The 22,795-nt window shown below is 42.2% G+C and overlaps 1 protein-coding gene across 2 annotated transcripts; it reads left to right on the top strand.

Annotated features, from left to right (window-relative positions):
- The first annotated feature begins 99 nt into the window (after nt 1-99).
- Nucleotides 100-19,755, top strand: LOC137447173 (p53 apoptosis effector related to PMP-22-like). Of its 2 annotated transcripts, XM_068150451.1 has the most exons (4): nt 100-172; nt 282-593; nt 17,768-17,911; nt 18,161-19,755. In XM_068150451.1, the coding sequence occupies exons 2-4, from the start codon at nt 383-385 to the stop codon at nt 18,373-18,375; spliced, it is 570 nt and encodes a 189-aa protein (XP_068006552.1). In that variant the 5' UTR covers nt 100-172; nt 282-382; the 3' UTR covers nt 18,376-19,755. The 2 variants fall into 2 exon arrangements, with proteins under 2 accessions (XP_068006552.1, XP_068006544.1); XM_068150443.1 differs by lacking the exon at nt 100-172 and having other exon boundaries at nt 199-593.
- The last annotated feature ends 3,040 nt before the right edge of the window (nt 19,756-22,795 follow it).

Below are 22,795 nucleotides of genomic sequence, written 5' to 3'. Positions count from 1 at the left end.
GTGAGATGCTCCTGCTGGTGGGGAGTGTCAGGAAGGAAAGTGTTAAATGCTGCGGGTAAACAGCACCTAGTCAGCAGGCCAGAGAGGATCCCACAGATAAACCTACCCTTGAAGCGTCTCTCTAGCTCAACTGGTTATTGCTCAGCAGCAGCTCTTACTCATCCAAATCTAGGTGGAGCTCCCTCTCTCCCTCCCTCCCTCCTTGCTCTCTCTCCCTCCTTCCTTGCTGTGTCTCTCCTGATTAAAAAGCTTTTCTCAAATATCTGCCCACGCTTCCGTAGGTCCCGGTGCTCACTTTCCAGAAGCACCCATTGCTTCACGTCGCTGAGCCCGTGGCAGAGAGAGCCATCCTCATCCCAGCAGCCTCCCATTGCCCTGCAAGATGGTGAAGTACGGCCTTGACTACACGCGGTGCAGATGGATCCTACCGCTGCTCCTAGGCATAGGAGTCATCTTTGGTATCATTGCGCTAGCAGGCAGGGGCTGGCTGGAGTCGCAGACCTTGCCCTACGTGCACCAAGCCTCGTTATGGGAAAGCTGCAGGAGGCCTGAGCAGGGAGGGAATTGGAACTGCGAGTCCCTCATGGGTTACGGTAAGCATCGGCAGTGGCGGGGGGGGAGCAGTCTCTGAAGCAGTGGGTCACATCTCCAATCACATCTTCCTTCAACTCTCCTAACCTTATCACCTAATACCTGGCATTTATGTATGAAGCTATGGGCAACAGGGTCTGTCACTGAAATACATCAAAGCTTTTGACTAACAGAATGAAAAAAGAAAAATGCCTTGTGCAGGAAGACACCTGGGTGCTTTAGATGGTGGATTGCATAGTACAAAACCCCACACATGGCAACGTACCAGTGCAGAAAATATTACAGCATGTAAGGTTTTCTTCCTCTCTTAGGAGAAGCTATTAACCTCTCCTCACTAATGACTGCTTTTCCAAAACTTAACAGCTCTTACTGATCAATGTCCAAACAACAAGTTGCATGAGTAAGCCTGGCGTTAGTATGATAAGCTAATGCTGAGTACCAGCATGAAATGGGGAGGTAAAAATGTCAGATGGTAGGAAGATATTCCCAGGGAGTGTCAGGCTGCAGAATTTCTCTGGTAGGTGAGTCGTGTGAAAAAGTTTCTTTGTGATTGTGAAAGAAAGCTTTAAAAGATGAAAGGATTTCCTGTTTGTAGTGGGTTTTGGTTAAGTATATCTGCTATTGGCTGTGGTCTGAAAAAAGTTACTGTGAATGATGAGCTGTTAGCCTGAGCAAGGAGAAAAGTTCAAGCATTCTTATAATTTATGTTGATTCAAATGGAAAGGATGAATATTTTCGCTAAGGATCAGAGTCTCAGCTACTCTTGCTGAAAATGAGTGTAAAAACACTTATAGAAGCAATCTCAGAGATAATTTATTGCAGCTTTTTGAAGCTGTTCCTGGAAGTCGATAATATGTGATCAAACTCGCCCATCTATTTGCAAAATTCAGCTGTAAAAGTTAATTGTAGCAGGCCTCTGTAGGGCTCCTGCTCTATTACAGTCCTGAGCATAGATCAAGACAGAAAATTTCCCTCTGGTATATGGCACTGGAGAGCAGGAGAGTCCATAATGCTTAGCAAAGGGATTGTGAACTCTCTTCCTGATCTCCATGTTAGGCTCTGTCAGTGTCAGGAATGCCAGCTTTAACTGGACAGCAAATGTTTTCACCTTGCTTCTTGTGATAAGGGAAGTTTCAGCTTGCTTCCAGGTCCTACACGACTGTTTGGGATTTCACTATTTTCCTTGCACTGCCTCACTCTTACATGCTTAAAGTGTGCAGTTGTATACACAACTTCCCACTGGACAACACGTAACAAACAATCCAGGAAGATCATCCTCTAGGTGGACTGTTTTGCTCCTGCATGGGGTTACCATGAATCACATCCAGAGTAAGTCCAGCACTTCTAACAAAGAAATGTTGGACTAGTAGAATCATAGAATGGTTTCAGTTGGAAGGGACCTCCAAAGGTCCAACCCTCTCTGCATGCAGTAAGCTAGGGCATCCTCAAGTAGATCAGGTTGCCCAGAGCACTGTTGAGCCTCACCTTGAATATCTCCAGGGAGGGGGCCCCGACTACCTTCCAGGAATACCTGTTCCAGTGTTCCACTCCCCTCATAGCAAAGACCTTGTTCCTAACATCTAATTCAAATCTATTCTTTAGTTTTGAAACTATTGTCCCTCACCCTATCACTACAGGCCTTTGTAAACATTCTCCTCCATCCTTCTTCTAGGCCCCCAAAAGACCAGGCTGAGATGGCATCTCACCTGTGTGCATCCAGGTCTTGTGTTGAGCCTGATTCCACCTGCCTCAGTGCTGAAGCCTGACTTTTTAATAGTTTTAGGATTACATTTATTCACAGTGCTCCAGAAAGGTCATAGAAAATAAGCATTCAGTATCGTGTCCTGTGGGATGTTTGAGTGCCTTGTGCCGAGCTAAACACAGTGCTGGATAAACAAAATGCAATTACATGCCTTCCTGAGCACAGAAACAAAAGACATGATGTAAATAGAAAGGACAGAACTGTTTCACATTTTTTTCTGAGACAAAGTCTCTCTTTTATCCCTGTCCTTTCCACAGTGGCCATCTTATTTCCTCTGCACTTTACTCTCAGCTCCCCTGTGTAATGTGCCACAGGCTGATTAGGTTCTGAAATTTGTTCTTCCTGCAGGGATGGCTTCACTGACACATGTGATACACATGTGTAGCTCAGCAGCTGCCAGTAAATATTCTCAACATGACTTGGACCATGTGGCTATCTTGATCCACTACAGATATCTTTGTCCTATCATAATTAGATATAATTGTAACATTCTTTCAATTATTGTTCAATATAACGTGCAAATTCAAATCAAATTGTCCATGTGCAACGTTTGTCATTTCCCTTATGTTTGCTGTTTGGCTTAATGTATGTGTTAGCACAGACAGAAGATGGAAACCAAACATTGCTGAGATTGGTCAGATTGGTTTCATTGGTTGCACCAGTGGAGTTTGGAGTCTCTGAATAATTGCTTAAACTGGCAGAATTAAAGCCTTGCAGGGAAGGCAAAAGGCATGCATCATTTACCTGGACCTGAGAAAAGCTTTCAACACTGTCCCGCACAACATCCTGGTCTCCAAGCTGGTGCAGTATGGGTTTGATGGATGGATCATTCAGTGGATAAAGAACTGGCTTGATGGCTACACCCAAAGGGTGGCTGTCAATGGGTCCTTGTCCAAGTGGAAGCCAGTGACAAGTGGAGTCACTCAGAGATCAGTACTGGGACTGGTCTTGTTTAAGATCTATGTTGGTGACATGGACACCAACAGCAGACCCTCAGCAGGTCTGCTGACGACACCAAGCTGTGTGGTGCAGCAGACATGCTGGAGGAAAGGGATCCATCCAGAGGGACCTTGACAGGCTGGAGAGGTGGGCCCAAGACAACCTCATGAAGTTCAACAAGACCAAGTGAAAGGTCCTGCATCTGGGTTGGGGCAATCCCAAGTGTTAATATAGGCTGGGCAGTGACTGGCTTGAGAGCAGCCCCGAGGAAAGGGTCTTGAGGGTGCTGTTGGATGAGAAGCTCAATATGAGCTTGCCAATTGTATCCTGGGCTGCATAAAGAGAAACATGGCCAGCAGGTTGAGGGAGGTGATTCTTCCCCTCTACTCTGCTCTGATGAGACCCCACCTGGAGTACTGCATCCAGTTCTGGAGCCCCTATTACAGGAAAGATATAGATGTGCTGGAGTGTGTCCAGAGAAAGGCCACGAGGATGATCAGAAGGCTGGAGTGCCCCTCCTGTGAAGACAGACTGAGAGAATTGGGGCTATTCAATCTGGATAGGAGAAGGCTCTGAGGAGACCTTATTGTGGCCTTCCAGTATCTTAAGGGAGCCTACAAGAAAGGTGGTGAGGGTTTTTTTAAGATGTTGGGTGTTGACAGGACTAGGCCAAATGAAGTGGGTAGATTTCAGATTGGATATTAAGAAAAAGTTCTTCACCATAAGGATGATGAGACACTGGAACAGGGGTGGTGGAAGCTCCATCCCTGGATGTTTTTAAGGCCAGGCTGGATGGGGTTCTGAGCAACATCATCTAGTGTCAGGTGTCCCTGCCCATTGGCAGGGGGTTGGAACTGGATGAGCTTTAAGGTCCCTTCCAACCCTGACAATTTTATGACTCTATGATTTAATTTATTTATTTGTTTTTCTGGAAAGCTAACAGAGTAACTCTACTTGTGCAGTTACCTGCTGTGAAAGCAATAACATACTCTTGGTATTTTGCAAAATTTATGAACTCTGTGGAAAGTGAGAATATGAAGAGTTTAGACACTCTTATCTTCAAGAGATTGTATCTTCTTTAACCATATGATACTTACCTAGACTTTATTAGGAGCCGTTTGCTTTTCAAGCACATTTGCCTCAAATAAACAGAACTTTTAAAGGAGAAAAATATCTAGTGCACTAGGACACTTAGTCAAAATACATGGAGTTTAGAATGAAAAACTGAGAGATGCAAACTGTAGTTCTGCAGTGTTCTGGCACTTTGAACAAGTATCACAGTATAACTAAGGTTGGAAGAGACCTCGAGGATCATCGAGTCCAACCTATCACCACAGACCTCATGACTAGAAGTAAAGGTCTCAAGCCTATTACATACAGGAACCTTTACAGAGACAAAGAATTTTTGGGTAGATAATGACCATAATAAAGAATGTATCTGTCTGGGACTCTGGGAAATGGCTGAGCTTGCAAAGAAAACACAGAGGCTAAATCCCTTTGTGAAGCTGGCACAGCACTCCTTTGTTTTCCTTCGGCTTTAGCTATATAGCCTCTTGAACAAGGTGTGTCTCAGACCCGAGACACTTTTCCAGTTATAATTTATTTCACTGCAGGCTTGGAAGATGTTTAAACATGTGGATTTAGTTGGGTGAAAGTGTGTTTTATTAATACATAAACTTCATTTTATTAGTTACAATCTAATGCACAGCAAGATGAAAAACTCATGCCTACACTTATCCCACTTACGTTCTTCCTGGCCCTGCAGGAAGATGTACCATCAGAATAACTGCAAGCTTAAGGCTCAAAATTTAGGTTGAAGTGATTGGTTTACTTCCATTATGCAAATAGAGATCCTGGGGAAAAAACAGGTAAAGACATTTCAACATGACAATTGGAATCCAGTTTTTCAGTCATTTTCATATCATAATATTCAATTACAGCCTTTTCCTAAGATGTGTGTGTCAGAGGGGGGGTTTAGTGGCTGTGGAGATCAGTGGAGGGATAAGTGATTTTGCCATCTGGAAAGGACATCTTCCTGCATCTTATCTTCCAGGCAAATAATGGATAACTATGTTCTAGCTCATTACAGTTTCGTTTTTGTCCATGGATATTAATGCAATACTACAAGATAGGATGGTTAGTGTAGTATGATTGTAATGGACAAAAAATTAGTTCAGATATGACACCAGGTGCATATGGCTACAGAATAAGTGACAGAACAGAATGCTGCAAAAGATAATATCCTCTTGAGGAAAGAAATATTTTGCTTTAGCCTCATAAGAACCACACTCATAGGTGTTTTGCCTATGTTAGGCTCATGTGTCCTGAGAATCTTTTGCTATGGTGAAGCACCATTTATTATTCTGCACTTTGCTCTGGTAAGACCTCACCTGCAGTACTGTATATAGGTCTGGAGCCCTCAATATAGGAAGAACATGGGCCTGATGGAACAGGTCCAGAGGAGGGCCAAGAAAATTACCAGGGGTCTGGAGCACCTCTGCTTTGAGGATAGGCTGAGGGAACCAGATTTGTTCAGCCTGGAGAAGAGGAGGTTCTGGGGAGACCTAATAGCAGCCTTCCTGTACCTGAAGGGGGCCTACAAGAAGGATGGAGAGAGACTGTTTGCAAAGGCCTGCAGTGACAGGACGAGGGGCAATGGCTTCAAACTAGAGAAGAGCAGATTTAGATTAGATGTTAGGAACAAGTTCTTTACTGTAAGGGTAGTGGAACACTGGAACAGGTTGCCCAGGGAGGTGGTTGAGGCCCCATCCCTGGAGATGTTCAAGGTGAGGCTCAAGGAGGCCCTGGGCAGCCTGGTCTAGTTGTGGATGTCCCTGCAGACTGCTGGGAGGTTGGACAAGTGACCTTTGGAGATCCCTTATGGCCCGGAATGTTCTATGAATCTATGATTAGTGTGGAGGGATAACAAAATGGGAATGACTTGATGAAAATCCCCAGCTAATGATACAAGAGCAAGATCCATGGTGTGGTCAGGAGCAGCAAAGGACCTCTTTTGGTAACATCTACCACAGGCCTTGTACTGTTGGCCCTACAGCTCTCCCTCTGGAAAGCTAACTTCCCCAGCAGACCAGGGACTCATTACACAAGACAGACCAGATGCTAAGTTTCTCCATTGCCATGTTGCTTATGCAAAACTGTTCCACCTTCCCCCACATTCCCATCACATCTGACAGCCAGCACCTAATCCTGCATGGGGCGTGGGGAAGCCCTCACTTGCCTCAGGCTGAAGCAAGAGTGATGCAGGAATGTTTCCAGAGGGATGGGTGTGGGAAACAGCCCCTTTCAGCAGGGCTTAGGAAGAGAACCAGGCTGTCCTAGCAGCTCTTTTGCATCTGAGGGTGTCTGTATGTAGGAACAGAAATTAAGTAAACAAGTAAGTGTGCTTTTGAATCAAGGACCAGCTCAAGTCATAAGGCCTTTGCTGCAGATTTTCCCTGAAGTCAAGGTTCTGCACCTAAAGGCTTTCAGAATTTGGTAAAATTCAGGTAAATTTGGAAAAGTGTCATTGCAGCTGGGAAACAAAGGCTAGGCAGGTTTCTGACCAGCCCGAGGAAGCCCATTAGAGACCACCAGACAGAGCCCAGCTCTATGCTCTGTGCGTTGCCTGGGTTACAGGACAATCCTCCACTCATTTCACACAGAATGAACTGGAAACAAAAACTTGTTGCTGCTCCTACTAGATTGTAGCATGAAACAGTTATGTTTATATGCAGTGATTGCTAGTAGTTTTAATGACAATGTCTAGAAAACCACATAATTTCCTAAGTCACCAGCTATCCTAAAAGTGGAACGTTACCTAGGACTAGCCAGTGAGAAACGAGACTGCAAGATTAGTTATATAACAATGGAGGATGTTCAATCATTATCCAAAACTTAGGATGATAGAAAATACAGGCTAAATGAAATGTCTATAGCAATGAAATTATCACAACAACATTATATTTAATGAACTCTGATGCAGGGAAGAAATTTTAACTTGTTTTTATCCTAGGTTGTAGGAGACACTCTGTTGTTACTAAAGAGAATCAAGCCCAGAGCATTTCATTACCATGGCAATTTTCATTCCACATCTGCAATTGCTGACATGCTTTCTCTTGTAATTTTAGGGTTTATCCTTTTATATATTTAGTGGCAAATTTATTTAATCAGACTCTTTTCCAAGTAATAGTTAAGCTCTTCAGCAATTAACTCTATAGAGAGCAATTGCAGATGGCATCCCACTGTTTATTATCCAAACTTCCTTTAATAATTACAATTAAATTGGGTGGGAAAATAGCAATCGTATGGAGGGTTCTCATTTCCCTATCAGGAGATAGGAACTGCTGGTGTTGAGGACTATGTGATGATTCTCAACACTGTGCGTTTTCAGGATCAGGAGGGTGCCATTCACTCAAACCCACACAGGATGCATCTCTGTTGAAAAGGTGTGGAAACTTGCGGCTAGACTTTCATTTCTCTTCACCTCATCTCTTCCTCTAATTTATTGAGGTAATCAGTTACAGCAGGGCTATAATAACCTCTCCATGGTCTGAATGATGGTAAGGGCTGCAAGACGGATTTTGGATTCCACTGTAGAGTTAAACAGGTTACTGAAGCAGAAAAGGAATTATGAAGGAAAAGAAGCAAGTCCCTCAGAACACTATTTTTCCATGTTTCCACATCACTTCTCACTGACTGCTTGCATTGTTCTAAGCAACCTTGAACACATCAAGCCAATGAGTATTGTAATGTTGTTTTTCTTCTTTGTCAAGTAGCATTACAAAATCTCTCATTGGTCACCAGTTCCCAGGAGTGCAAAGTGGAGTGACACGGTAGCCTATGTCAGCCAGAGGGTTCTGGCTTCCTTCTACTGATTCTAAATAACATTTCAGATCACATGCACTCCTGCTGAAATACTGATCTGCAACTGAATATGTATAATGTCACCTATCATGTTGAATATGCATATTGTGTCCAAATCAGGACCCAAATATAGGAAGTCTGTGCAGTTTCTAAACAACCCCATCAGCAATAAACACCAAGTGATGAAGACTTTCAGAACGCATTGTAAAAGCTATTTCACTCACAAGAAGACTAAATAGCACTTATGATGTATTTTATGAGCACAAAGCACCATTTCTGCTTATATGTTGGGGGTTTTGTTTTGCAAATGCTAAAATTTTGCTTCTATCAGAAAATCACATATGGATTCACAGCTGCTCCCTTAGAAACTCCCTAGTGCAAAAGGCAACTTTCAGCAAGGTTCCAGGACAAATTTTCCTCACAGCATGAAAACTGCAAATCAAGAGTAAGAACAATACTCGGTGCATATGGAAATGAGATGTAAATTCAGTGTTGTTCAGCCCCAAAAGGTCCTGGGAATATAAAACTTAAAAAGATTATTTATTTTTTTTGGAAGGGTTTCACTCTGCTGATTTGATTAAAAGTCCTAGTCTGTAGCCTGGGTCATCATGGAAACTGATTCTGTTTGATTCACATACGATATTTTAAACCACCTTTAACTCATGAGTGGTTAAGGAACAGGTTAATTCAGGAGTAGTTAAAGAACAGGTACATCTTGCTCCTCTAATTAACTGAGGTTATGTACATGTATTAATTAATCAATACCTTACTTGTTTTCTGTACCTGATCCTCCCTTCCTTAATTTAAAATAAACAGGAAAAAATTAGGAGGAAAAAAGGTTATAGCATTTAAGTCTATAGTAATGAGCTTTGATCTTAAGATGATCTCAATATATTCAACAGTGCCTGAAGATAATGTGAGATAGGGGTACTCCCTGACTCTCTCATCTCCAAACCTTTAATTTTGAGGCACTGTGTGCACATTATGTTTAATAGCTGACTTATTCCCTTGGTGCTCCCTTTGAGGATGGCTCTACGCCCTCCGCCACTTCTGCCTCCCCAGTGCTAAGTAAGCATCACTGAGCAGTCTTCATTAATACAAGATTTGAAGAAGCCAGCTTCTGAGTCAATCTTCTACATGCCTTGGCTTACAATGAGATTAATTTGAACCACTCCCTCAAGATGTAACTGCTCCTCCCCTCAAATTCAAGTCAGAATAGCTTCTGAGTTGAATTGCTCACATCAGTAAGAGAAGAGGTTTGCAGAAGTACATAAAGCCTTGGATGCAGGCTTTGTCTCTGTGTGTTTGCAAATGAAGTTAGTGGTGAGGAATTAATAGGTTTTTGCTTTAAAGGAATTGAAGTTCATCAAGCCAGATCATAGAATCATGGATATTTATTTATTTTTTTGGGGGGTTGGAAAAGACCTTTAAGATCACTTTGAGCTAACACTTAAGCACTAAGCGCTAAGTAAAGACATAGCTTTCTTCTAATACACATGGTGTTGTACTGGTAGACAGTTCATGGCCTGGAAGGCAAATCAGATCCTGGGCTGCATCAAGAGAAGTGTGGCCAGCAGGTCAAGGCAGGTGATTCTCCCCATCTACTCAGCTCTGGTGAGACCCCACCTGGAGTACTGCATCCAGTTCTGGAGCCCCTATTACAAGAGGGATATGGACGTGCTGGAACGTGTCCAGAGAAGGGCCACAAGGATGATCAGAGGGCTGGAGCACCTCTCCTATGAGGACAGACTGAAGGAGTTGGGGCTGTTCAGTCTGCAGAAGAGAAGGCTCCGAGATGACCTAATTGTGGCCTTCCAGTATCTGAAAGGGGCCTACAGGAAGGCTGGGGAGGGACTTCTCAGGATCTCAGGTAGTGATAGGACTAGGGGGAATGGAATGAAGCTGGAGGTGGGGAGATTCAGGCTGGACATGAAGAGGAAGTTCTTCACCATGAGAGTGGTGAAGCCCTGGAATGGGTTGTCCAGGGAGGTGGTTGAGGCCCCGTCCCTGGGGGTGTTTAAGACCAGGCTGGATGAGGCTGTGGCCAGCCTGATGTAGTGTGGGGTGTCCCTGCCCATGGCAGGGGGGGGTTGGAACTAGATGATCCTTGTGGTCCCTTCCAACCCTGAATGATTCTATGATTCTATGAAAAGTTTCTTCTTTACTGTTGTCACTTGAAATGATTATTATGGGATAAGTGACCCAAATTCCTAATAATTTCTTATTTATATTGGACCTGCTACTAATCACTGAGAAAGTTTTGCAATAACATTATCATAGTGTGAATCTAAATAGGTCGTTCTCTGCTTCCGTGGTTCCCTCTAGAGTAGTGGCAAGATAAAAGCTGTTCCTGCTCACATAAAAATGCTTCACATCTTATGAGATAATACTCTGTTATTATTAACTGCCAATAAATTCTAAACAGGTGCTGCCAGGCGGAAATAATGGAGTTACCAAAAAGAATACCAAACTGAAGAACCAACAATTTTTATTCCACTCTAAATGATGTAGCTCACAGATACACAAACCCCAGAAATCCAGCCAACCATAGGAAAACATCCAGTACTGAGTCCCCCAGGGGAAAGATATTGAGAGAATTCAGTTGTTTTAAGAATGATCCAGATGCAATGAAAATAGAAGCTCAGAGAATAATACACATCCCATCATGCCTTTGATTTTTCCCCCCCTCATTTTATTCTGTTCATAAATTATTCATGACTACCGTGATTTTCTTCATTTGTCTAGCCTTCCTTTGAAATTATTTTCAGACAGCAGCTTTCAGTCTGCACATACAGTTTATTCATAAGAAGCTGGGTTTAATGGATTCTGATTTACCTTGCCTGTATACAAACACGCAAGCACGCTGGTAGTTTAATGCCAGCTCGTCATCAGCAAATGCAGGGATTTCAATATTCACTTGTTTGCAGTAAGAGCACAGAAATTTACTGTAGTTGGCATGTTACAGAGTCATGATTTCCAGAAGACAGGATTTTGCACTGTCCAGTAGTGCACAGATAGCATGAGGATATACAGAGCCCCGGATGACAGCGACTTGTATATACCCCAACACCTCGTAACTGTTTGATAAATTGAGATATGGGAGGAGGTGGGGAGATTTGGGCTAGATGTGAGGAGGAGGTTCTTCACCATGAGAGTGGTGAGACCCTGGAATGGGTTGTCCAGGGAGGTGGTTGAGGCCCCATCCCTGGAGGTGTTTAAGAGCAGGCTGGATGAGGCTCTGGTCAGCCTGATCTAGTGTGGGGTGTCCCTGCCCATGGCAGGGGGGTTGGAACTAGATGATCCTTGTGGTCCCTTCCAACCCTGGATGATACTATGACACTATGATACTATGATAATGAGTTTGGTGGGCCTTCTTAGATTGAAGCTGAGGAGACCACACATTCTGCTGCAGTCATGTTCACTTTCACATGGAAAATTTTTTGAGGACAAACCAAAATGAAATGGATAAAAACCTGGCCAAAGCAGTTCCTTTTCAAAGCGAAGAAAGTGCTTTGCAGAGTTCACCACACCCTGATGAGGAACGTCAGGTTGAGAAACCTAAGTAACTTCAGCTGTGTTTCCAAAATAATGCTCTTTCCCTTTAATCAGAGGGATGTGAAACAGGTTGAGCTCTGCAAACTCAGCCTAGAAGCATTCTCATTACGTACAACACAGAAATGAATCACCACCATGGCACATTTTAGTTCTTGTAAGAATTGTTTGGCAAGACTGAAGCTAGAACAACAGGGTTTGTGTTTCTTTCCCTTGGTGGTGTGAAGGATAACAGAACAAAATATTAGTCTATTACACTTTCTTTCCTTCTTTGTTTCTTTTGAAGTAAAGCTATCCTCCCTAATATTGCTGTACAATTCACTGCAGGGGGCTCCATGTTGAAAGGGTTGGTCAGCAAGAACCTGTAGATAATTGTTGATGTCTGGCAATAGACATGGTTTTTTCTTTGCAGTCCTAGTAGTGTATTTAGCTTCAAGCCAGGAGGAAAATTTGGAGAAGTATATTCATATTGATTAGACAAAGAGAAGTACTTCTGAGCCCTCTGGACTTGTTTTCAGAAAATGTCACCCAAAGACTGAGACTTGGTAGTTCCTCTGGTTTGGGGGTACCAGAGCAAGAAGAAACATGACAACATCATTGTGAACATTATACACCAGAAAAAAATGAACCTGTAGTTGTTATGGGGGAAGTAAACTCCACACACAAATTTCAAGGCATGACAGCTTTTGGTTGGTTGGGGTTTTTGCTTGTTTGTTTCTTTCTTTTGTTTTGTTTTTGAAGGCACCATTTCAAGCACAAAACATGACAGGCTAAGGCAGAAATAGATCTGCCAGTCCAAAGGTTTTGCTCAACTTACTGTTGAGCAAGACAGTTCACTACCTTGAGCAAGACAGTTTACTACCTTATGTGTGAAGCACAGGCTGTGGCTACATTTCTGCAAACTGGAAAACACACGAGGGAGTAAAATCAGGAAGGAAGGGTACTGGAGACACACTTAGTCCTGGATCTTTAATTGAGTCCATCAGCTTCCCTATGGCTGCAGTCAGCAAGAAGATATTCAGAGCTTGTTGCAATACAAGAGGTAGTGATTCTGCCTTTAAACTGTTTTAGTTTTAATATCACAGTAATAAACTTGCTTTATTATTGTATACTCTCTTAGCTAATTATCTTGCTCATAAGCTCAAGTGAGCTCTGTGCTGGCAGGAGTGGACTCTTTCTGGTCTCTAAATTAGCTCAGGGGTCTTCTCACACAGCAGGGAGTTTTAGAAGGCAGGCACTTATTTTCATTTTCCAGCAGTCACATATTACTGCATTCACTGTGGGTAGTTGGGACTCTCACCCATCATTGCTGATTGAAGTACAAGGCACACAATAACTAGAAGCACTGTTCCTGTGCTGCTTGAGTTAGGCATGGGCTCCCTATGCCTGTTTGGGATGGCAAGGTCTTGTTTTAAGACAAAATTGCTAGCTAGAAGTTCTCAAGAATGGACAGCGTATAGCTTCCTGCAAACACTTTAGCAGCGTTCATTTGGCTTCATTCAGCTGACAGGAGAGCTGGAAAAGTGAGAAACAGGACTAGCACAAAGGATTGCAGAATCCTGCTGGTACTGAAGGACAACTGTGTAAACACAGATTCATTTCCAACAAGCATATTTTAACTCTTAAACAGTCAAAACATCACTGCCATTTCTTTGGGCCAGTACAACAGCTCTTACAAATTGCTAAATATTTGCAAAGACTTAAGCTTGCTGTCCTGTAGCCTACTGCTCCTTCTGGGTTTGTTTGCAGTTTGGTGATAGGTGGACTGGATTCTTTCACCTTTCAGCTGCCCTCTCTCTAGACTCAAGTGTGTTTTGAGTCAATGTTGCACCTGTGATGATTCTTTGGCCTGGAGTTCACCTTGTTAAGAAAAAGCTTTGCAGTTATAATGACTCATTTATAGCCTTTGCTTTTATTTTAAACCAAGCAAACATCCCCCCCCCCCCCCCCCCCCCCCCCCCAACTTTGGAAAAATAGGTAACTATTTGGGACCAGCTTAGCTGCTCATGTGTTTGTATTTTTTGACCAATGTAATTATTGTAATTCTGGTATTTTTAAGGAATTCCAGATCTTAGTTCTGTGGGTAAAGACACTAAGCTACTCTAGTGTTCCTGATTGGCAGGAGGGAAAATAAGCATCTCAGCTACAGAAACAGTTTCCAGCTATTCTTACACAAAGATTGTGTTACATTTTACTCTCGAAAAGCAGTGTGTGTGCATGCTGTAGTCTTAGGCTACTGGTAACTGTTTCTTTTTGTAAGCGATAGATGAAGTTAGGGAACTGTTCCACAAAAAACCAAACCAAACCAAACAAACCCTAAACAAACTAAACCAAAACCCAAACCAAACAACAACAAAAATCCCCAACAAAACACCCCCCCCACAACCCTGTAGCAAATCTTCCATGCAATAATATTGCCCTACTGGCATATCGATTTTTCTTCCAACACTCTTTTACTTCCTTCCTTCCTTCCTTCCTTCCTTCCTTCCTTCCTTCCTTCCTTCCTTCCTTCCTTCCTTCCTTCCTTCCTTCCTTCCTTCCTTCCTTCCTTCCTTCCTTCCTTCCTTCCTTCCTTCCTTCCTTCCTTCCTTCCTTCCTTCCTTCCTTCCTTCCTTCCTTCCTTCTTTCTCTTCTTTCTTCCTTCTCTTTCTCTCTCTCTTTCTCTCTTCTCTTCTTTCTCTTTCTTTCTTTCTTTCTTTCTTTCTTTCTTTTCTTTCTTTCTTTCTTTCTTTCTTTCTTTCTTTCTTTCTTTCTTTCTTTCTTTCTTCTTTCTTTCTTTCTTTTCTTTCTTTCTTTTCTTTCTTTCTTTCTTTCTTTCTTTCTTTCTTTCTTTCTTTCTTTCTTTCTTTCTTTCTTTCTTTCTTCTTCTTTCTCTCTTCTCTTTCTTTCTTTCTCTCTTTCTCTCTCTCTCTCTTTCTCTCTCTCTCTCTTTCTCTCTCTCTCTCTTTTCTCTTTTTCTTTCTTTCTCTCTTTCTTTCTTATTCTTTCTTTTCTTTCTTTCTTTCTTTCTTTCTTTCTTCTTCTCTTTCTTTCTTTCTCTTTCTTTCTTTCTTTCTTTCTTTCTCTTTCTTTCTTTTTCTCTCTTTCTCTCTTTCTTTCTCTCTTTCTCTCTTTCTTTCTCTCTTTCTTTCTCTCTTTCTTTCTCTCTTTCTCTCTTTTTTCTTTCTTTCTCTCTTTCTTTCTTTCTTTCTTACTCTCTTTCTTACTCTCTTTCTTTCTTTCTTTTAATTGTAGGAATGACAGTCACAAAATTGGCTGTTAGGTGGTTAAGCAACACCTTGTAAAGATGTAAGCACCAGCATGTCTCTTCTTGCCATATAGCCAGTGCCCAGCAGGCTGGGTGTGTGCCCAATCTACTTTCATACAGTCACAGCATTTTCAACACTACTTCAGGAAAAAACACCTGGCTGAGCCCAGCGAAGGGACATGGTGGTGCATGCAAGATGCAATTGCACATGGCTGCAGCCACCAGGCCCTGCCCCTGAGCCTCCAGTCCAGGCAGTGCTCCCACCCCAGGGAATCATAGAATCATAGAATCAATAAGGTTGGAAAAGACCTCAAAGATCATCAAGTCCAATCTGTCATCCAAGACCTCATGACTACTAAACCACGGCACCCAGTGCCACGTCCAATCCCCTCTTGAACACCTCCAGGGACAGTGACTCCACCACCTCCCTGGGCAGCACATTCCAATGGCTAACAACTCTCTCTGTGAAGAACTTTCTCCTCACCTCCAGCCTAAACCATCCCTGATGCAGCTTGAGACTGTATCCTCTTGTTCTGGTGCTGGTTGCCTGGGAGAAGAGACCAAACCCCACCTGCCTACAACCTCCCTTCAGATAGTTGTAGACAGCAATAAGGTCTCCCCTGAGCCTCTTCTTCTCCAGGCTAAACAACCCCAGCTCCCTCAGCCTCTCCTCATAGGGCTTGCGCTCGAGGCCTCTCACCAGCCTTGTTGCCCTTCTCTGGACACATTCAAGAGTCTCAATGTCCTTCCTAAATTGAGGGGCCCAGAAATGGTGCTCTGCCCTCAGATGCTCTTGGGGAGAAAGGTTCAGGTTTGTCACACTGTCTGCTGCTCATAGCAGTGGTGAAGGCAGTGAGTGAAATTAAATCCCTAGGTGTCATGGTGCCTCTTGGGCAAGCAGCTGTGCTCTGTCTGCTCTGGTAAAGGACACCCATTTGCCCAGGAATTTTGCACCTAGCAAAACCCATCAAATCCAGATGTTCTTGTCATTTCAACTTTCTGCCAGAAGTTATAATTCTTGTATCCAAGAGAAGTGAGGTCACCACTGCTTGAGCAACTTCTCTTGCAGCGCTGTGTCCCTAGTTTTGCTGGCTTAGAGGGCTGGCAGAGAGGCTGGGAGCAGAAACATCCTCAACAGGGTAAACTGAGCTGTGGTGGTACAAGAAATTCTTCTTTCTGGATATTTCCTTTGATGCTCTGCCTGAAGTTCTGCTCTCCTATCTGCACCTCCACATCGCATACCATGCCTCCAAGCCTCCTGCAAACTCCCCAGAAGAAAACTTTGGGCTAAAATACTGAGCTAGAAAATGAGATTTAAGCACATCTATGCTGTCCTTTTCAGCCTCCTCAGGCAGCTAGCTTTTTACAGGGGGGGAAAAAATGCACTTGAAAAGCTCTAGAGGCAAACAGAAATCTTCTGGCACAAGGAAAGAAAAGGGCAAAACAAAATGTAATACAATAGCTAGCATGCAGCAGGGATGATAAAGCACAGGGGAGGAGGGGAAGGTGGGTGGTGAAAAGCAAACAAAAAAAGGGAAATTGGTTTTCATGGGTTGATGGGAAGAAAAGTAGAGCTGGAAAATAATTATAATTTTTCTAGTCTAACAGCAGAGAGGATGCAGGGCCTGGGGGAAGACATGCTGAGCACCGAGGTGTGTTGCACCAGGGATGGGACAGTGGCTTTCCTGCCTACCCAATGCTGGCCAGGGGGAACATAGGACACTTCGCATTTTATTACTTGTATGCTTGAATCAAACAAATTGGCAGGTTACTAGGCATGAAAAATCTCAACTTATTCAGTTCCCAAGGGAACTTTTACTGAACATTATGCACTGCATTTGAGTTGTAATTACCATCAGGGTTGTTTGGGCTGCGATAATTTTCCTGTGCTGCTGCTGTATATATTTGGTTAGAGACTGACACCTCACAAACACATAGTATAGGTAAGAGGATGAAGACTCTAGCAGACCTTAACTATGTGTTCCACCTACATACACAATTTTAGAAGTGTCAAAGTGGGCTTTTTACATTTAGAAGAGACACTTGGATCTCTTTGAGCATTAGTTGCCTCTTAGGACATAACATATTGAATAAATAATAACTCAGTTCAGTTGTTATGCAAACACAATATGCTTTACTCTGACATGTTGTAACATAAAGTTGTATAATTTGAAAATGAAAGGATTAATATCCTCAACAATCTTTCCCAGACAGTTCTGGCTTTGGATCACAAGCAGAGGTCAAATTTCCCTACAAATCAGATTCCATATCTTTAGCTTCATTTAGGATATAGAGCTAAACCAAGACTGAAAAGGTAGTAAATACCAAATACTGACATTTATGGACTATCACCATACCTCTAAATTTGTGTGCCAGAATGGTAGTGCCTGTATAAACACCTTTCTTTTTAAAGGAAGGATTTAATTAGTTTTAGGGACTGTTTAATTCTCCTTGTCTTGCTGAGTTTATGGCATCTGCTAAGGTAATGGCATTTGTTATTGAGGGAGAGTGTCCATTCTTACATATTCACAATCTCAGTTCTTAATTGTTTTAGGAGGAAGGCTGCATGCAAGCCCCATTGCATTCTGTACAGGAGGTCAAAGCTGGTGTTTTTATGCAGTCTGTATTCTGTGAATGATTTCTTCTGGAACTAAAAGATTCACCTATATGAGGAGAGAAAGCTCCCATGCTTTTCTTCTTGGGAGCTGACCTTCTTTTCAAGTTTGTTTAAATTAGCCTTTCATTGTATACCAGAGAAAAACACTGCAAGTAATTTTTTTGTTCCTTCTAATGTATCTTCCTTGTTATTTCAGCCTGGGGAAGAGCTGCAGCTGCCACGTACCTGGTTGGTTTTTTACTTCTCGTCATCTGTTTTGCTCTGGCCATCATAGCCTTTGCCATTGACACACTTCGGTTCAACTTCATACGTGGGATTGGAGGCCTGCTTTTCGTTGCTGGTAAGGCAGTATATGAAGTTTAGCTTGTCCAAATATGTCCATGCTAGAATTAGTATGTCCCTCAGATGATTCTATATCCAAATCTTCACCTGTGTGCACTTGAGCTCTCTGTGAAAAATAATGTAACATCTGGCCCTGCAGCAGAATGTTTTTCAAATCCTCCAAAGCATGGATGGGTTTAGCTACAGGAAGCAGGCAATGTGATGGGTGTTATCTTAAACCCTTTTTTGTTTTCTTCTGTTTCTTCAGCTGTGTTCTCCATCATGGGCCTGGTCATTTATCCAGTAAAATTCTCGACTGAAATTGAAATGACAGGAGTCAATATGTTCAGCTGGGCCTATGGCTTTGGCTGGACTACTGCCATTATGGAAATATGCCTGGGATTCTTCTTCTGCTGCCTTCCTAATTATGAAGATCAGATCTTGGGTAACGTGAAGCCCACATATTTTTATTCTTCCCCATAAGCACAAGGAAAAATGCATTCATATTCCAGAGATATTTGGCAGACCAGCTATGTTTCCCAGAATATTGTCATTGGGTGTTAGTAGAAAAGGCCAGAAACTTCCAATGTGTTTAGAAAGGTGGTACTGGCATTTTGCAATAAAGTTCTCTGCTCTTTTTGGACCTTTATATCTGACATGAGTTGGTTAGATAAAGTCTAAACATAAAATCCCCTGGTGTTTCCTCATTCATTCTCATGAGTGGGGTGTATGTGGATTCCATTGCATGTTAAGGGCTTTCATATGCTAACTAAATTCAGAAAAGCTTTTTAAACTGCCAATAAACAAACCAACATATATAATTTTCCTGAAGGAAAGCAGCTCACAAAAACCCCAAAACGACAACAACAACAAAAAACCCACCAACCAATCCCATTTTGTATATATCATCTTTAACCTGAAGAGTTTGCACATTTTTAAGGAGCCCAAATACCTTTATCCACCGACTGCCAAAGTAGTAAATTAGTCAGCCAGCACTTCATAGCTTTGCATCCATTTTTCATTCATTTACTTAAGGTATAGGACAGGGCAAGAAAAGAATGAGAGAAAGCCCCCTCTGAAGACCAGCATTTTGGCTTTGATCCATCCATGTGGAATGTAATATTTGTTTCTAAATATTTGTAAGAGTAAGCAAGGTGCATCACTAAACCTTTAAAAATCCTGCCATGCCATTGCTGAGCCCAGCAAAAAGAGGGCAGAGGCAGAGAATATTTCAAGCCACCTTAGCAACTTGCAGATGTGATTTGAAGAGGCTCCTGGTGTGGCTTTCTTAAAGGGCATCTGCCTCTTCTATCTGCTGTATCAAAATCTATGACTTTTAAAAAGCTGTGGTACACTGGTCCATCTCTTCTATCCAGTGTGACTGTAGTTATTGAACATTTATTTTTAAAGCCCCCTTTTCAATGGTTTGCAGCTCACAAGTATTTTAAAAGTAGAGAGTGTATATTGTCATGCATAACTGTAAAGTGCACAAATATCCCTTACCATCTCATACTAAGCTTCTCATAGGGAAAATCACATCATGAAATGCCTTTCAGAATCTTACACTCCACAGCACTGCAAGATGAGATATATTGAAAACAACGAAGTATGCTCAAGATTCCACTGGTACTGCCTTGTTAATCCTAACCATGATGTTCTGTTTCTTCTCTTAAGTGAAAAAAGGAATACTTTTACTAAGCAGAAAAAGAAGTCTCATTGTAATCCCTAGCTACAGAGGATTATTAGCTTGTAACATATTTGCAATGTTGTGACTATGTGTACTTTACTGCAAAGAATGAGAGATAGAAAAATTTTTCAGTGAAACCTCTGAGTACCTAAAATTAATAAAGGCAAAGGACTTAACCTGGTTGGTTTTTTTGTTTTGGTTTGCTTTCTTAAGCACTTAACTCCATTCACTTTTATGGAACCTCTTCTAACATTGATCAATAAATATGAGAGGCATGTCAGACCAATGGGAAGAGAGTATGTGACAGGGAACAGTCAGACAAGAACTTGCAAATACATTAAGAAAATGTTTTCTAATTGGCAGAAAAATAAAATCAAATGGAGCTGAGAAAGCAGTTTGTATGAAATGGCTCACAATTCTTTGTGCAATATTATCTGTCCAGGAAAAATATGATCATAAATCTTTTCATTATGCTTACTAAACCTAATAAATATGATATCTATGCATTGCTTTAAAAAATAGTCTTACATTTTTCTTCCCTACTAAGAGCAGGGAAGTGCCGAAGCCCCCAAAGCCTTCTTTTCTCAGGCACCACCTTGGAGCACCTGGGTAAGGTGGTTGGATTTTGAGAGAGGGGAGAGTAATTTGCCAATTGATAATCACAGCACTTCTCTTCAGTCCGGATCTGGCTGTCTCCTGAGGCTACAAACACATGAGAACAGCGAAATTGCTGTGTTTACTTATGGGTTATGTGGTGTTAAGTAGCTTTATGCACAACTCTGTTCAGTAGGGATTTACAGCTCATTTTGTTGTGGAGGGTAACGGACTTGTGTTTCTAAAACAGGAAGCCAGTGCAGTCCTGCTTGGAGTTTTTGCTCCAGCATATGTAGCAATGGAAGCAAAAGAGAACTTGAGCAGCCACTGATTGTATTTATAGTTTCTTTCCCATCAGCTAGATGCTGAGCCAACATCTGGAGGTGGGGAAGGGTGCACAAAATAACATTTTGTAATGTGATTCCAACTTTGGTAAGAGAGCAAAGCATGACTGAAAAGCAAAGAAAATCCCCAACAATAATTCCTCTTCCTTCCTCCTCTCCCTTGCTTACATCAGCATCTTCACCACTTCCTTCTCTTTCCTCTGACCTATGGATGACAGAGCAGTGGCAGGGCTGGTGGTTATGGCTCTGCAGGATGTAGGCCCAGCCTCCATTCCCCACTGTCACTTTCCCCTTCCTGGAAGAGAAGGAGTGAAGCACCTTTGCTGACCCCAGCACACCAACAGGGATTCTAGCCTGGCTTTCTGCCTCAGTTTCCCACAGGCAAAGGCTTTCTCTAAAAGAAACGGTCTAGTGGGTATCCAACAAGCAGAAGCATCACAGGAACTAGACCTCAAGTACATGCCTTTAGGGCAGACTAGTTCACCAAGATCCCTAGAAAAACAGCTGTTGTACAGATCCCAAGGCTGCTTCCTATGACTGCTGCAAAAGGGGACTACAGCAAAAGAAGCATGCAAAACAGAGTTGATTCTGACAGAAAAGGAAACTGAATCCAGAAGCCAAGGATGTGCCTCAACTATATTATTAACTAACCAGGCCATCAACTAATTAAATTGTTAAATTAGTCTACAGCTAGGTCAAATTGTTAGATTCATTTGAACTAAGTCAGCATCAGAAAGTTTGGATTTCCAAGCAAAGGAGAGGGGGAAGAGAAGACATGCCTTGAATTCTGCATCTCTGAATGCCACAGTTCTTGTTTCATATCTTGCCTGTATCAATAAAAGTCTTCATGTTTAATTGTGCCCAGTGATAATGCTAAAGAGAGATCAGAAAAGAACACGTCTGCAGGATTTAACTTAAAATAACATTAGGTCTGCTACAACAGACTTGACTGCCAAAGGCATTGCTGCTGTTCCCATCAAATTAAGAATTAAGGAAACATTCTCCAATAAAAACTTTTTATCTAATTCAACTATACTACTGAAAAACAAAGGAAAAAATGTGCTGGAAACAAGTGCAAGGTCAAGCAGCCCTACAGGTAAAAATCGAAGCACAAGAAATAATGAAAACTTTCTTCTGGTAAGGATGTTTGATTTAATTGCTGGTGTGTCTCTCAGAACTTGTGCAACATGAACATCTTGGTCTTTTACATTTTCTCTGTAAGTATGTCCATATTTCCCTCTGTGTTTTTCAGGCACCTGCCATTTGGTTTTAAAATGCAGCCTGTCTAATCCAAATACAATCTAGCTTGCAACTAGAACAGAACAGAACAGAACAGAATAGAATAGAATAGACTAGACCAGACCAGGTTGGAAGAGATCTTCAAGATCATTGTGTCCAACCCATCATCCAGCACCATCTAATCAACTAAACCATGGCAACAAGCACCCCATCCAGTCTCTTCCTAAACACCCCCAGTGATGGTGACTCCACCACCTCCTCGGGCAGCCCATTCCAATGGCCAATCACTCTCTGAAGAATTTCTTCCTAACATCCAGCCTAAACCTACACTGGTGCAGCTTGAGACTGTGTCCTCTTGTTCTGGTGCTGGTTACCTGGGAGAAGAGACCAGCCCTTGCCTGTCTACAACCTCCCTTCAGGTAGTTGTAGAGAGCAAGAAGGTCTCCCCTGAGCCTCCTCTTCTCCAGCCTAAGCAACCCCAGCTCCCTCAGCCTCTCCTCATAGGGCTTGTGCTCCAAATATTTTCTTGTATGAACTAATGCTCTGAGTAAAATTTTGACTCCATTGGCATCACTTGCAAAACATTTATTGACCTTCTTGAGGCTGACATTTTATCATTGCAAAGCAAACCTTTTTTTTTGCCCCACACATGCTCAGAATTAATAGTATCTCTATGTGATGATCCATTGATTTGAGCACCTCAGTTTAATTCTGTTACATTGGTCTGTACAAGGTAGGCAATGAGAATTGCAGCAGACAGGACCATTCCCAGAATGAAGTACAATTCAGTGTGTGTAAGGTTAGCACAAATCTGGGTCATAACTGAATCAAATTTTGTTAGATAGGCAACACTGTCACAGTAAAAACATTCCTCTTTCAACACATCTCAGTCGTGCAACAGTTATTACTTCTTATAATTCAATTTCTGGGAACAATTTCTTGCACATTTCTATATCCAGTGGATTTCTGTGTGCTCTGAAGAGGAGTAGATTTAAGAAAGGAAAGAAACAATCAAGTTTGTGATAAGGGAGAACAGAAC

The sequence above is a fragment of the Melanerpes formicivorus genome, unplaced genomic scaffold (genome assembly GCF_026170545.1).
Source record: "Melanerpes formicivorus ecotype bairdi unplaced genomic scaffold, bMelFor1.0.p_v2 SCAF_2, whole genome shotgun sequence".
Lineage (NCBI taxonomy): Eukaryota > Metazoa > Chordata > Aves > Piciformes > Picidae > Melanerpes > Melanerpes formicivorus.
Note: the sequence above shows the minus strand (reverse complement) of the source record. Positions and strands in the feature narration are given on the sequence as shown.

What these genes read in the sequence shown, in the direction of transcription:
- LOC137447173 (XM_068150451.1), top strand. Translation starts at nt 383, where the DNA reads ATGGTGAAGTACGGCCTTGACTACACGCGGTGCAGATGGATCCTACCG. An exon ending in CGAGTCCCTCATGGGTTACG is followed by an intron (nt 594 to 17,767) that starts GTAAGCATCGGC and finishes TTGTTATTTCAG; the next exon opens with CCTGGGGAAGAGCTGCAGCT. An exon ending in AGGCCTGCTTTTCGTTGCTG is followed by an intron (nt 17,912 to 18,160) that starts GTAAGGCAGTAT and finishes CTGTTTCTTCAG; the next exon opens with CTGTGTTCTCCATCATGGGC.